This window comes from Mustelus asterias, chromosome 4 (genome assembly GCF_964213995.1).
Source record: "Mustelus asterias chromosome 4, sMusAst1.hap1.1, whole genome shotgun sequence".
In the NCBI taxonomy this organism is placed as follows: domain Eukaryota; kingdom Metazoa; phylum Chordata; class Chondrichthyes; order Carcharhiniformes; family Triakidae; genus Mustelus; species Mustelus asterias.
The window spans coordinates 14,545,597-14,560,934 of NC_135804.1; the positions used below are offsets into that span (position 1 = coordinate 14,545,597).

Sequence of the window (15,338 nt, forward strand, 5' to 3'; positions counted from 1 at the left end):
CAGACATACACTTGCCAAGAAACAGAATCTGTTTGCAATCAGCTTTTATTCATAGCAACATTATTAAAGAAAAAACCTCCTGATGGATTTTGATGCTTATAAAGTCTCTGGGTTTAATTCCTTTGCAACTAACCACACGCTGAGAGCAAGTAGCACCAGTTAGTTTCGGGTGAAATCTACAGGGTTTAAATTAGGATCCCAGGCCTCTGCTTGAGTGGAACTGATGTGAAAAGTGAGCTGCCGGCCAGTTTACAAATTAGCAGAAGTTTCTTACATGTTGTGTGTTAGTTTGGCCTTCTAAACAAGGATCGTCTGGTCCCTACTGCAGGATGTGCATCAATCTTTGTAAAGCAAGAAGGGGAGAAGTTGCATTAATGTAGCACCTTTCACAACCTCAGACTGTTCCAAAGTACTTTACAGCCAATTAGGTACTTTTGAAGTGTAGTTCCTGTTGTAATGTGGCGCTCTTGTCTCTGAGTTAGATATTGTGGTCGGAGTTTTTCTGACCCACCCACCATGGGAATCGCAGCTGGCGGAACAGCGCTATGCTAAGATCCGTTGACCTCGGGCGGGATTTTCCGGGTCGAGCCCAGATGGAAAATCCTGCCCTAGAGAGGAAAGTTCCACTCTGGAGTTTGAGAGGCATAATCTTGCCCTTTAAAAACAGTGGCCCAATCTCTGTCAAGTCAGGCTTGCCGGTGTGTTTAGGCCCCGCCCCCCTCCCAAAGAAACATGGGGAAAATTGTGATCCTGATCACGCTGGATCTGCCGGCTTTCTCACCCAAAATGACACAGCAGTTTTTTTGGGAAATTCTGGAGGCAAGGCGGAGTGGAGTCGGGCATTATTACAGAGCTGGGAATAGGCAGTCTTAGTCATGTCATCTGTCGCTCAAAAGAGGGTCAAATATGACACCAAGGTCATGAATAGTCTGGTTCAGATTCAGACATTCGCTCATGAGACAAATGGAATCAGTCGCTAGGAAACAGACTTGTATCGAAACAGTGCAACAAAAATCTATAAGATCTAACAGCAATGTGGGAGTACAATGAGATGTTTTGTTTTGGGTTTTGCAAGTGTGGGCTGGTTGAGTACAGTCTGTACTCTGCCTATTACGAACAACCGAATGAACAGGCTGTTTGATTCAATCAACCAATTTCTGGGATCTATAACCTATCATCGCATCAGCATTGAAATTCATACATCTACTGTTTGATGTAGTTCTGAGATTGGGCTGCACTTGCTGACCAATCCTGTGTGTGCCAATAGCTATACTAACAAACAATTCAAGATAATTAGGTGCGCTCATTTATATTTGTTAGAAGCGACCTACTCAGGAACCCATTCTCTACAAATGGAAGAAATCTGTTCAGTTCTTGTACCCTTTTTGCATTACCTAGGAGTTTGCTAAGCCTATAGTTCTCACACCTCAGCCAACCAGAGTCAACTTCCCAACCAGTCAGCACCCTTTTTTCCCGTGGTATAAATTGTTGGGATCATTTAAAATTTGACATTCTTGCATTTGTCCTGATGAGTGCAAGATGAAAAATTTCAGCACCACAAACAGAAAATGCTGGAGAAACTCAGCAGGTCTGACAGCATCTGTGGAGAGAGAATAGAGCCAACGTTTCGAGTCAGGATTGAAGGGTCATGCTGACTCAAAACTTTGGCTCTATTCTCTCCCCACAGATGCTGTCAGACCTCCTGAGTGTCTCCAGCATTTTCTGTTTCGGATTCCAGCGTCCACAGTATTTTGCCTTTAACTTCAGCAACATTATGGGCGGCACGGTAGCACAGTGGTTAGCACTGCTGCTTCACAGCTCCAGGGACCTGGGTTCGATTCCTGGCTTGGGTCACTGTCTGTGTGGAGTTTGCACATTCTCCTCGTGTCTGAGTGGGTTTTCTCCGGGTGCTCCGGTTTCCTCCCACAGTCCAAAGATGTGCGGGTTAGGTTGATTGGCCATGCTAAAATTGCCTTTAGTTTCCTGAGATGCGTAGGTTAGAGGGATTAGTGGATAAATATGTAGGGATATGGGGGTAGGGCCTGGGTGGGATTGTGGTCGGTGCAGACTCGATGGGCCGAATGGCCTCTTTCTGTACTGTAGGATTTCTATGATTCTATGACTCTCTTTTCAAGTGGAGTGATAGTTGATCCATTTTAAAACAGCATCAAGTTTCCCACAACTTATTTTGATCTTTTATTCATTCATTCTTATTCATTCGTGGGACATGGGCATCGCTGGCTGGCCAGCATTTATTGCCCATCCCTCGTTGCCCTTGTCTGAGGGCAGTTGAGAGTCAACCACATTGCTGTGGCTCTGGAGTCACATGTCGGCCAGACTGGGTAAGGACGGCAGATTTCCTTCCCTAAAGGAGCTTAGTGAACCAGATGGGTTTTTCCGACAGTCGACAATGGTTTCATGGTCATCAGTAGATTCTTAATTCCAGATATTTTTTATTATTGAATTCAAGTTCCACCATCTGCCGTGGCAGGATTTGAACCCGGGGTCCCCAGAATATTAGCTGAGCTTCTGGATTAATAGTCTAGCAATAATACCACTGGACCATTGCCTTCCCTCTTTTGATCAATGTTAGTGTAATGCAAATATCAAATTTTAATAATTTTATTCAGATATAAGACCATAAGACATAGGAGCAGAATTAGACCACTCGGCCCATCGAGTCTGCTCCGCCATTCAATCCTGGCTGATATTTTTCTCATCGTCATTCTCCTGCCTTTTCCCCATTACCCTTCATCCCCTTATTAATCAAGAACCTAACTATCTCTGTGTTAAAGACACTCAATGACCTATGATATAGTTTAAGGATTAATTTATTGCACCATAAATTTTACAATTTAATTTGTGATTGTAAATTGTGAAAAGGTTCTTACATAAAGCCTTTACTCCTTCCTGCACTTATCCTGAAATACTGGAGTTCTTCGGAAGGGGATATTCTGAAGCGTGCTTTCGTATGGCACATACAGAATTAAGTACTTTACACGTAAGCACTAATGCTGAGATTAATCCCCCTTTCCTTCCTCCATAAGCTTTAGCAGTGTGCACTGACCTTTATACATGCTTTATGAGAGATCAGGAGATTCTGTCGTAAAAGGTGTGAAAGGAATTGAAAACGCAGCACTTCTGTGGAATTTTACACAAGACGCAGGTGTGAGCAACTGTTGGGCTGTGTGTGAAAAATCATAAAATCCAGATGTAGGGTCAGTGCTGGGAGTTCCTGTGGCTGCAAACTGTCAGCTACAGGCAGCCATTGGTTGGACAGGCGCAGGATAAGGTTTTGTGCAAATCGACTGGGAGTCAAGACTTTAAAAGTTTGTTTCTCAGGGTTATTTCCTTCGAAGTTGCAAGTGTTCCATTTTACCTGCTCCGCCTCCTCCCAAATATCTCACACTTCTCAGAGTCACAGAATACTACAGTGTGGAAGAGGCCCTTCGGCCCATTGAGTCAGCACCGACACATGAAAGGCCCTAACCTGCCCACCTAATCCCACTTGCCAGCACTTGGCCCATAGCCTTGAATGTTATGGCATGCCAAGTACCCATCCAGGTATTTTATAAAGGATGTAAGGCATCCTGCCTCCACCCCCCTCCCAGGCAGTGCATCTCACACTGCCACCACCCTCTGGGTAAAAAGGGTTCCCTCAGATCCCCTCTAAACCTCCTACCCCTCACTTTTAACTTGTGTCTCCTCATAACTGACCCTTCAACTAAGGGGAACAACTGCTCCCTATCCACTCTGTCCATGCTCCTCATAATCTTGAACACCTCAATCAGGTCACCCCTCAGTCTTCTCTGCTCTTTTGACATCAAGACTTATGTGATCACCTGTGTGAAACACCTTAGCGCCTTCTTTTAAGTTAAAGCAAAATACTGAAGATGCTGGAAATCTGAAATAAAAACAGAAACTGCTAGATAAACTCAGCATCTATGGAGAGAGAAACAGAGTTAACATTTTGAGTCTGTATGACTCTTTTTCAGAGTTAAGGAGAGGGAGAAAAGTGTTGGATTTTATACTGTGCAAGAGGAGGTGGAGCAACTGGAGCAGAATAATAGGTGGGAGCTTGGAGAGGTTGCAACAAAGATGTGTAGGGCACAAGACAGAGGAAGTGTTAATGGCAGAGTGAAGGACTATGGCAGGTGCTGACAGTGGCATAAAGGTAAGAGATCAGAATGTGTTAAAAGGAGAACAAAGGTCAGTGCTCAGTGAAAGGAAATCTAAAGAACAAGTGACAGATGGCCCAGTGGGGGAGGGGATTTGCATTGAGCCAGAACATTTTTTGGATTAAAAAAAAGGTCACGATGGAGGAGAAAGGTCACAGTCTAAAGTTGTTAAACACAATCTTGAGTTCCGAGGGCTGTAACATGCTTAATCGGAAGATGGGATTCTGCTCCTCCAAATTGTATTGGGCTTCACTGGAAGACTGCAGCAAGCCAAGAACTTGTGGGCATGAGAGCAGGATGGTGAGTTGAAATGGTAAGCAACAGGAAGGTTGGGGTCATGCTTGTGGACTGAGTGAAAGTGTTCCGCAAAGCGGTCACCCAGTCTGCGTTTAGTCTCCCCAGTGTAGAGGAGACCATACTGGCAATAGTGAATATAGTAGACCAAACTGAAGGAGGTGCAAGTGAAATGTTGCTTCACCTGAAAAGAATGTTTGGGGCCTTGGATGGTGAGGAGGTAAAGGGACAGGTGTTGCACCTTCTGAGATTGCAAGGGGTGGTGCTGTGGGAAGGGGATGAGGAGTTGGGGCTGATGGAAGAGTGGACCAGAGTGGGGTCCCTGTAGAATTCTGACAGGGGAGTGGGGTGAAGGGAAGATGTTTTATGGTGGCGTCATGCTGGAGTTGACAGAAATGGCAAAGGATGATCCTTTGATTTTTTCATTAGTCCCTTCTGTGTTGTGGTACATCTTTCAGAGCTGTGTTATGTTTCTAATTTACAGCAGGGTAAGGGAGATAGATGGGTGCAGTATCATCTCATCTGGGATTCATTAACAAAGTGCAAACTGGGTATCAAAGCTAGTGGCACAGTCTGAGCAGTATGGCTGAGCACCACATCATGTAGTACATCAAACCCATTCTTCATGGAGTCACACTTGCCATTCAGTGCAGAAGTTGAACTCACTGATCAATTAATTTACTGGTGTCATTGAACTCACTGTTAGTTGTGGAGCTAGGGTGAAGAGAATGTATCCTTGATTTAATAAAGCAATCTTATTCTCTTTCCAGGTTTTAGATGGCCTCTACCTTGGAAATATTAGAGGTAAGTGTGGTCATCATTTCTTAAATAGATAGGCCTGTTATCAAGATCGCGATGGATTGAAACTGTATTAATGTCTCATGAAATTCTTCAGCCCAGCATTTGAAGAAAGCCATTACCTGCTCTAAAATGCAATGGCCAGTGTCGAGAGCAGACAATAGAACTTCCTGTCGTAGGAATGTAGAAACTTACAGCACAGACTGAGGCCATTCAGCCCATCATGCCTGAGCCTGCTAAAAACCAATCCAAAACTAATATTACTGCCCAGCTGTCTTCCAAAAGCTTTGTATCTTTCTCTGCTTCGAGTAGTTGCACAGTCTGACCCGAAATGAAGGCACGGTGGCACAGAGTGTTTCCTCCCACAGTCCGAAAGACTTGCTGGTTAGGTGCATTGGCCATGCTAAATTCTCCCTCAGTGTACCCAAACAGGCGCTGGAGTGTGGCGACTAGTGTAACTTCATTGAAGTGTTAATGTAAGCCTACTTCTGACTAATAAATAAACTTTAAAGCTTTTAGTCTTTGTGGCAGAGCATCTCATTTTGCAACAACCTGCTGTGTAAAAAACTTTTCTTTTAACCTCTTCCCTTACTCTCAGTGACAGTTCTAACCTGGGGGATCAGGAATGGGGGGGGGGGGGGCGGGGGGGGGGGGGGGGGGTGATTGTGGTATTGGTGGGGGTGTGGGGAGAGGGGTAGGCCGGGGGGCAGGGGGTGATGGGCAGGAGTTCCAAGGACCCGGAGGAGGGGGTGCCCCAAATCTGAAGGAACCCTGCCCCCATCCCGCCCGGGATGGAGAAGAGAAAAGCTTCTTTCCCTGTCTCCCATCCTGCTCACACTTACTCCCACCAGCCCTGATATTGAGACTGGGTGGAAAAAGGCCTTCAAATGTCCACGTAAGGACCTTAATAGGCAGAAGGGTGGGATTGTCACCGGAGGCGCTACCTACCCAACTGTGACATTGCATCTGGACCGGGGCGGGCAGGATCCTGAGAGGAATGTTATGCACCCCCTCCTCTCTCATCTTGCCACCTTGGAACCCACCTTGGGGGAGTGTGGGGTGGGGGGGGGGGGGGGGTGGGGGGGGGGGGGGAGGGGGGTAGCGGGGGAGGATAAAATTCCACCCCTTATCATTTGTCCAGGAACATTATCACCATGCTACTGTATCCCGAACTAATCTGACACCAGGCTCACAGTGAACAGTTTTTAATTGGTTGCAGCATCCAGTTTGGAATCAGTCCTTGTCACCTCCCACATGTGATTGATAAATAATGGCTACTGGATTTATTTCCTCTCATGGGTGATCTCAGAAAGAAATCCAGGTCCAAACAGTAATTGTGTTGAGAAGAAAACTCGATGTAAGCAAATGGCAGAGGCTCCATCCTTAGCTATATTTCACTTTGAAAGTTTACTATTTACTCTGTGAAATTTTCAGCACTTCCTGTGTGTATATTTAGGGTTATTTTGCAACTGACAGCATTAAACAACAGGATGTTATTCAGACCTCAACCCTTTTTCACCTTGCCTTACTTTTCTTTGCTTCTATTCTGTTTGCTATCCCTCCATTAAAGCATCCACCACAACAGGAGTAGGCCATTCAGCCCCTCAAAACCATTCCTTTGTTCAGTCAGAAGTCTCACAACACCAGGTTAAATTCCAACAGGTTTATTTGGAATTACAAGCTTTTGGAGCACTGCTCCTTCCTCAGGAGACACATTGGGTGTGGGTCCACTCACCTGATGCAGCGCTCCGAAAGCTCCTGATTCCAAATAAACCCCCGTTGGACTTTAACCTGGTTTAAACTTTTTTTTAAAGGTTATTTGTTCGTCACAAGTAAGGCTTACATTAACACCGCAATGAAGTTACTGTGAAATTCCCCTCGTCACCGCACCCTGACACCCAGTGCCGGATTTAGGCATAAGCTAAACAAGCTACAGCTTAGGGCCTCACAATCCGCAGGGGCCTCACAAAATTTCAGAAGGTTTACAATGAAGAGAACATTTAAGAGCGGATACCAGAAAAGAAAAAGAAAGCATCAGCTTGAAGAGCAACTCAAAAAATTACCAAAATTACCAAAATCTATGAGAGAGATCAAGCCAACCAAATGATAAATATATAATCAATAAATGCATTCATTTGAAAATAATTTGTATTTTTCACTTTAAATACCTTGCTATTAAATAATTAAAAGGCATAATTATGTTTTCAATTTTTTTGTGGGGACCCAAGGTCCTGTTTTGGTACGCACCTTTGTGAGACCTTTTGGTGTAACTTTTTAACAAGGGGCCTCCAAGCTTTATATAGCTTAGGGCCTCACCAAGTCTAAATCCGGCACTGCCGGCACCTGTTCTGGACAACACACCTAACCAGCATGTCTTTCAGACTGTGGGAGGAAACCGGAGCACCTGGAGGAAACCCACGCAGACACGGGGAGAATGTACAAACTCCACACAGACAGTGACCCAAGCCGAGAATCGAACTTGGGTCCCTGGCGCTGTGAGGCAGCAGTGCTAACCACTGTGCCACCGTGCCGCCGATGTTGTGAGACTTCTTACTGTGCCCACCCCAGTCTAATGCCGGCATCTCCACATCATGGCTACCTTCGTTCAGTTAGATCGTGGCTATTTTTTAAAACTCAATTCCATTTACCCGCTTTGGTTCCGTATCCCATGAGCCTCTGACCTAACGAAAATCTGTGAAGCTCAGTTTTGAAATTTTGAATTTGACCCACAGTTTTTGGAGGAGAAAGTTCCAGATTTCCAATTACCCTCGATGTGAAAATGTTTCCTTAATGGACAAGATTGAATTTTAACATTGCACACGATTGTTCTGAACTCCCCCACCGTAGGAACTAGTTTCTCTCTTTCTCTCTCTATCCTTTTAAACCCTTTAATAATTTTTACTATTTCAGTTAGATCATCTATTAATACAAAGCTATATTTAAGTGCATCCATTATTTTTGTTTTCAATGTTCAATGAAGGAAAATTTATCAAAATTGTTTGAGTTTTGCCTCAGGCCTTAGAACCTGCACATCTTGGGACACTAAGGAGCAATTTAGCATGGCCAATGCACCTAATCTGCACATCTTTGGACTGTGGGAGGAAACCGGAGCACCCAGAGGAAACCAATGCAGACACGGGGAGAACATGCAAACCTCACACAGTCACCCATGGCCGGAATTGAACCCGGGTCCCTTGCACTGTGAGGTAGCAGTGCTAACCACTGTGTCACCGTCCCGCCCCCCTGATTCTTGGTCCTGACATTGATCTGATGGCTGTTGAAGAGCTCATACACCCAGGGGTGGGCAGGTGAGGAAAGAGTGGGCTCTGCTGTGATGGCTCCCATGGTTCAATTGGTCCATTGGTGAATATTGAGCACCTGGGAGAGGCACTTCAGAGGGTGGTTGATGCCCGTAGGGCTGAACCCTAGCAAGAGTCAGTAGCTTCAGGAGAGGAGTGGCAACTGTGTGGCGTTTGCATGTTCCCCCCTGTGCCTGCGTGGGTTTCCTCCCATAGTCCAAAGATGTGCTGGTTAGGTGCATTGGCCATGCTAAATTGACCCTCAGTGTACCCGAACAGGTGCCGGAATGTGGCGACTAAGGGATTTTCACAGTAACTTCATTTCAGTGTCAATGTCAGCCTACTTGTGACTAATAAATAAACTTTAAATTTTAAGAAAGGAAGGGAAGGGAAGTTATTCCTGCTGTGTCTGCCTGAAAAAGGCAGAGAGTTGAAGATGCAGTGTGCAGAGGTTGATGCTCAGGGTCACTGTGTGGATAAACGCCAGCACTCTGAGGATGTCTTGCTGTTCTCATTCTGTAAATGAAGATTGAAATGGAGCTCTGCAATCAGTCAGCTCAAGGCTCAGCCTGGAACAAGCAGTGCTTTTGCCTTCTGCATAAACGCTCAAGGGAATGGGAATCCCTGCTTGCTGCGATTTAATTTTGGAACACTTTGCACAAAGAGGAACAGGAAGGCTTGTCTACAACTCCATTGTCCTCTGACACCGATTAGGTGGGACAGTTCATTAGAATCAATCCGACAAAAGGGCCCACCCAGAACTGATATCTTTGTTCCAAAGGTCACCAATCTGCTGTGTATTTCCAGCATTTTCTGTTCTATTTTTGTGATTTGCAAAGTCTATGTTTTTGTTTTGTTATCGGAGGTGATCTTGCCTCGTTACCTACACTGTGAAATGAGCCAACATTTCAGTAAAATTTCCACAAATTGTTAGAACCATGTGTGCTATTGTGAAATAACCCAGGGTGAGGCTTACATTAATTGCTGGCCACATCCCACAGTTACATAGAAATAGCTTTGCCAGGTTGTAATTCACCCTTATTCTTTGCGTTAAGTAACTGTGACTATGGTTTTTGCATTTACTCTCCTCCACAGACTCCCAGGACAAAGACAACCTGGTAAAGAATGGGATCTCCCATGTCTTGTCTATTTGCCACAATGCCAAGCCTGTGCTTGAGGTAAGTGTCGCAACTGAGCAAGAATTGCAACAGTAATGTTTGTCCGATTGTGTTTATCTGCCATCCATGGGAAGGTGGTACCATAAGTACGCATTAGAAAAATGTAATCTTTGGAAGTAAGCGGGTGCAGCCCATAATAGACAAAGTTTTACCTTGATACTTTGAAGTGAATTATGAAATGATAGTGTTTTTCTCTTACTCTCTTTCCCTCTCTCCTCATCCTCTGCTTCTCTCCCCAGTCTCTTATGAGCTTTTGTTCTTATTCCCCTGTCACCCTCTATCTTTCACCTCTCTCCCGCTCTTTTGTCTGTTTGCTCCCCCGCCTCTTTCCCCTACCTCTCTTTATAGCACTCTCTTTCTCTCTTGATCCCCTACTTCTTTCCCCATCTCTCTCTCTCCTGTGTTCTCTCTCTTGCTTTTGTTCCTCGGCCTCTCACTCTCGCCTCTCCCTCCCACTCTTTCTCTCACATCCCCGCCTCTTTCTCCTGCCTCTCTCCCTCCCGTTCTCCCTCTCTTTCTCACTTGCTCCCCTGACTCTTTCCCCCACCTCTCTCTCTCTCCAACTCTCTCCTGCTCTGTCTCTCACTCTCCCTACCCTTTCTCTTCTTAGCCTTTTATCTTTGCGCCCTTCTTAATTTCAGACCCAGATTTTCAGGCAATGGTATGGTATTGTGATTTGATTTAATTTGATTTGATTTATTATTGTCACATAAATTAGTACACAGTGAAAAGTATTGTTTCTTGCGTGCTATACATACAAAACATACCGTTCACCAAGAAGGAAACGAGAGAGTGTAGGATGTAGCGCTACAGTCATAGCTGGGGTGTAGAGAAAGATCAACTTCATTAAGCATTGTTAGAGAGTTTAAAAGAGTTAGAATAAAGTTTTAGAAGCATAGAACGAGAGTAAAAGATAGAATTAGAAGGTGTGCTGGGCACAACTTGCAAGAAGTCACCTCGCTTTGGCGCCATCTTGAGATCTTGTACATAGAGAAGGGAAATCATTATTGATACCACTTTTGAAAAAAAGAGTAAATGTGTGTTTTACATCTGTCACATGTTCAGTTTAAAAATAGACAAGCAGATATTTGAATTGGGGATGAAAATTTGTAAGCTCCTGGTCTTGAGAGTTTATCGAGCTCAACAACTCTCTCAAAAGCAGTTTCCACAATGGCATGCAAGACTAGCGGTTAAATCTGACAGCACAAAACACCCGGGTTAATGAGTAATGACGGTCGTTAGACTTGGGCTTGTGCCATTCCAAATGTACAAATTAAAACCCTTACATTCAATAACTTCTCAAAGAAGTTATTAAAAAAAAAACAAAGCAGATAAATTTCTTGCCTCGGTTAATTTAAAAAAAAACTGCGCATGTTGGCAAATCTCACTTTTTATAGTTGGAACGGATCCTTTAAAGTAATCGCTTATAAATGGAAAGCAGGTTGGATTCTTTTTTCAATAAGCAATGGAACATTCGAGATACCACAAGAAGATGAAATAAAGACACATGTGTGGGTACAAAAGAAAAACAGATTGATTCGAAGTATGCTGTTTATCAGGTCATTTATGCTTTAGAGCCAGGGTCAGTAATGGTGAGGGGCTAGTGGAGTATGTGGGCCTGTTCATAAAAGTAATTGGATTTCAGTTGCCATGTAGATGTTCTTAAAAAGGGTTAGATAGGCATTGAGTTTTAGATTCAGGCTTTGTGTAGTCTGTTCTAGGCTATCGGCCGAAACCTTCCAGATGTACATTCCGGCAGGATCTTCCTGTCCAGCCGACAGCGCACACCCTGCCACAGTAGGGTTTCCCAGTGGTGAGGGGTGCATACTTTGGAAAACCCCATTGAAAACTGGCTGGCATTCAATGCCATGGGTGTTTCCAAACACACTGTGCCGTGCTGAATCTGAACACACTGTGCCGTGCTGGTATCTGAACACACTGTGCCGTGCTGGTATCGGAACACACTGTGCCGCGCCGGAATCAGAACACACTGTGCCGTGCTGGTATCAGAACACACTGTGCTGCGTCGGAATCGGAACGCACTGTGCGGTGCTGGATTCGGAACACACTGTGCCGTGCTGGTATCTGAACACACTGTGCTGCGTCGGAATCGGAACGCACTGTGCGGTGCTGGTATCGGAACACACTGTGCCGTGCTGAATCTGAACACACTGTGCCGCGCCGGAATCGGAACACACTGGGCCGTGCTGGTATCTGAACACACTGTGCTGTGCTGGTATCGGAACACACTGTGCTGTGTCGGTATCTGAACACACTGTGCCATGTTGGTATCGGAACACACTGTGCTGTGCCGGTTTCTGAACACACTGTGCCGTGCTGGTATCTGAACACACTATGCTGTGCCGGTATCGGAACACACTGTGCCGTGCTGGTATCTGAACACACTGTGCCATGTTGGTATCTGAATACACTGTGCCGCGCTGGTATCTGAACACACTGTGCCGCGCTGGTATCTGAACACACTGTGCCGTGCTGGTATCTGAACACACTGTGCCATGCTGGTATCTGAACACACTGTGCCGTGCTGGTATCTGAACACACTGTGCCGTGTTGGTATCTGAACACACTGTGCCGTGCCGGTATCTGAACACACTGTGCCATGCAGGTATCTGAACACACTGTACCATGCAGGTATCTGAACACACTGTATCTGAACACACTGTGCCGTGCAGGTTTCGGAACACACTGTACCATGCAGGTATCTGAATACACTGTGCCATGCAGGTATCTGAACACACTTGCCGTGCCGGTATCTGAACACACTGTGCCATGCAGGTATCTGAACACACTGTGCCGTGCAGGTTTTGGAACACACTGTGCCGTGCTGAATCTGAACACACTGTGCCATGCTGGTTTCGGAACACACTGTACCATGCCAGTATGTGAACACACTGTGGTGCTGGTATCTGAACACACTGTGCCGTGCTGGTATCTGAACACACTGTGCCGTGCTGGTATCTGAACACACTGTGCCGTGCTGGTATCTGAACACACTGTGCCGTGCTGCTATCTGAACACATTGTGCCGTGCTGAATCTGAATACACTGTGCCCTGCCGGTATCTGAACACACTGTGCCGTGCAGGTATCTGAACACACTGTGCCGTGCCGGTATTGGAACACACTGTGCCGTGCTGGTATCTGAACACACTGTGCCGTGCTGGTATCTGAATACATTGTGCCGTGCTGGTATTGGTACACACTGTGCCGTGCTGCTATCTGAACACATTGTGCCGTGCCGGTATCTGAACACACTGTGCCGTGCCGGTATCTGAATACACTGTGCCGTGCTGGTATCTGAACACACTGTGCAGTGCTGGTATCTGAATACATTGTGCCGTGCTGAATCTGAACACACTGTGCCGTGCCGGTATCTGAACACACTGTGCCGTGCAGGTATCTGAACACACTGTGCCATGCCGGTATTGGAACACACTGTGCCGTGCAGGTATCTGAATACACTGCGGTGCTGGTATCTGAACACACTATGCCGTGCTGGTATCGGAACACACTGTGCCGTGCTGGTATCGGAACAGATTATGCCATGCTTGTATCTGAACACACTGTGCCATGCTGTTCACATTACATGTTAATGATTTGGAAGAGGGAACTAAATGTATTATATCCAAATTTGGAGATGGTATAAAGTTGGATGGGAGGGTGAGCTGTGAGGGGGATGCCGAGATGCTTCAGTGTGATTTGGACAGGCTGAGTGTGTGGGCATCTGCATGACAGATGTAGAATAGTCTGGATAAATGTGTGGTTATCCACTTTCGTAGCAATAATAGGAAGGCAGATTATTACTTGAATGGGTGTAAATTGCGAGAGGTGGATACTCAGTGAGACCTCAGTGTCCTCGCACTTTAGCAAGGCCTTTGACAAGGTACCGCATGGCAGGTTGTTGCATCAGGTTAAATCTCACGGGATCCAGGGTGAGGTATCTAAATGGATACAAAATTGGCTTCTTGACAGAAGCCAGAGGGTGGTTGTAGAGGGTTGTTTTTCAAACTGGAGGCCTGTGACCAGCGGTGTGCCTCAGGGGTCAGTGCTGGGTCCACTGGTATTTGTCATTTATATTAATGATTTGGATGAGAATATAGGAAGCATGGTTAGTAAGTTTGCAGATGACACCAAGATTGGTGGCGTGGTGGGTAGTGAAGAAAGTTATCTCCGATTGCAACGGGATCTTGATCAATTGGGCCAGTGGGCTGATGAAAGTGGAGTCACAGGTGGACAGAGTGGTGAAGAAGGCATTCAGCATGCTTGGTTTCATTGGTCAGAACATTGAACACAGGAGTTGGGACATCTTGTTGAAGTTGTACAAGACATTGGTAAGGCCACATTTGGAATACTGTGTACAGTTCTGGTCACCCTATTATAGAAAGGATATTATTAAACTAGAAAGAGTGCAGAAAAGATTTACTAGGATGCTACCGGGTCTTGATGGTTTGAGTTATAAGGAGATGCTGGGTGGACTGGGACTTTTTTCTCTGGAGCATAGAAGGCTGAGGGGTGATCTTATAGAGCTCTATAAAATAATGAGGGGCATAGATAAGGTAGATAGTCAATATTTTTTCCCACAGATAGGGGAGTCTAAAACTAGAGGGCATAGGTTTAAGGTGAGAGGGGAGAGATACAAAAGTGTCCAGAGGGGCAATTTTTTCACACAGAGGGTGGTGAGTGTCTGGAACAAGCTGCCAGAGGTAGTAGTAGAGGCGGGTACAATTTTGTCTTTTAAAAAGCATTTAGACAGTTCATGGGTAAGAAGGGTATAGAGGGATATGGGCCAAATGCGAGCAGTTGGGATTAGTTTAGGAGTTTAAAAAGGCGGCATAGACAAATTGGGTCAAAGGGCCTGTTTCCATATTGTAATCCTCTATGACATCAGCCACTGAAAGTAAGTGGGCAGGTACAGCAGGCAGTATAAAAGGCAAATGGTATGTTGGCCTTCATAGCGAGAGGATTTGAGCTTAGGGATAGGGATGATTTGCTGCAACTGTATAGGGTGCTGGTGAGGCCACACCTGGAGTTTGGGTGCAGTTTTGGTGTCCTTATCTGAGGAAAGATGTCCTTGCTACAGAGGGAGTGCAGCAAAAGTTTACGAGGCTGATTCCTGGGATGGCAGGTCTGTCATATGAGGAGAGACTAAATCAGTTAGGATTATATTCACTGGAGTTTAGAAGAGTGAGAGGGGATCTCATAGAAACTTATAAATTCTAATAAGTTTAGACAGGGTAGATTCAGAAAGAATGGGGATGATTCTCCCATCTCACCGGGAGAATCGCGTGTCGGCCGATTCGCAGGATTCGCGCATGCGTTCCCACTGTGGGCACATCCCTGAGCACCGCATATCCGGCGCTGTCGGGACCACACTGGAAACCAGCGGGAACAGGAGGTCAGTGAGGCCTGTGGGCATGGGCACTCTGGCAGTGCCAGCCTGTGCCCACTGGCACTGACTAAGGGGGCAAAGTGCCCATGCCCAGGGAGCACCTTGGCACTATCTACCTAGGGGTGGGGCCTAGGGGTGTGGCCAAGGGGGTCAGGCCTAGGGGTGGGGCCCAGGGGCAATCGA

At 45.8% G+C, this 15,338-nt stretch overlaps 1 protein-coding gene across 2 annotated transcripts in view; it reads left to right on the plus strand.

Moving 5' to 3' along the window:
• dusp22a (dual specificity phosphatase 22a) overlaps window positions 1–15,338 on the plus strand; it is a 134,113-nt gene that overhangs the window by 32,085 nt on the left and 86,690 nt on the right. For both annotated transcript variants that reach the window (XM_078210593.1, XM_078210592.1), the window contains exons 3-4: window positions 5,243–5,276; window positions 9,665–9,747. In XM_078210593.1, coding sequence (XP_078066719.1) covers window positions 5,243–5,276; window positions 9,665–9,747 — 117 coding nt within the window. The remainder of the gene's footprint in view (window positions 1–5,242; window positions 5,277–9,664; window positions 9,748–15,338) is intronic.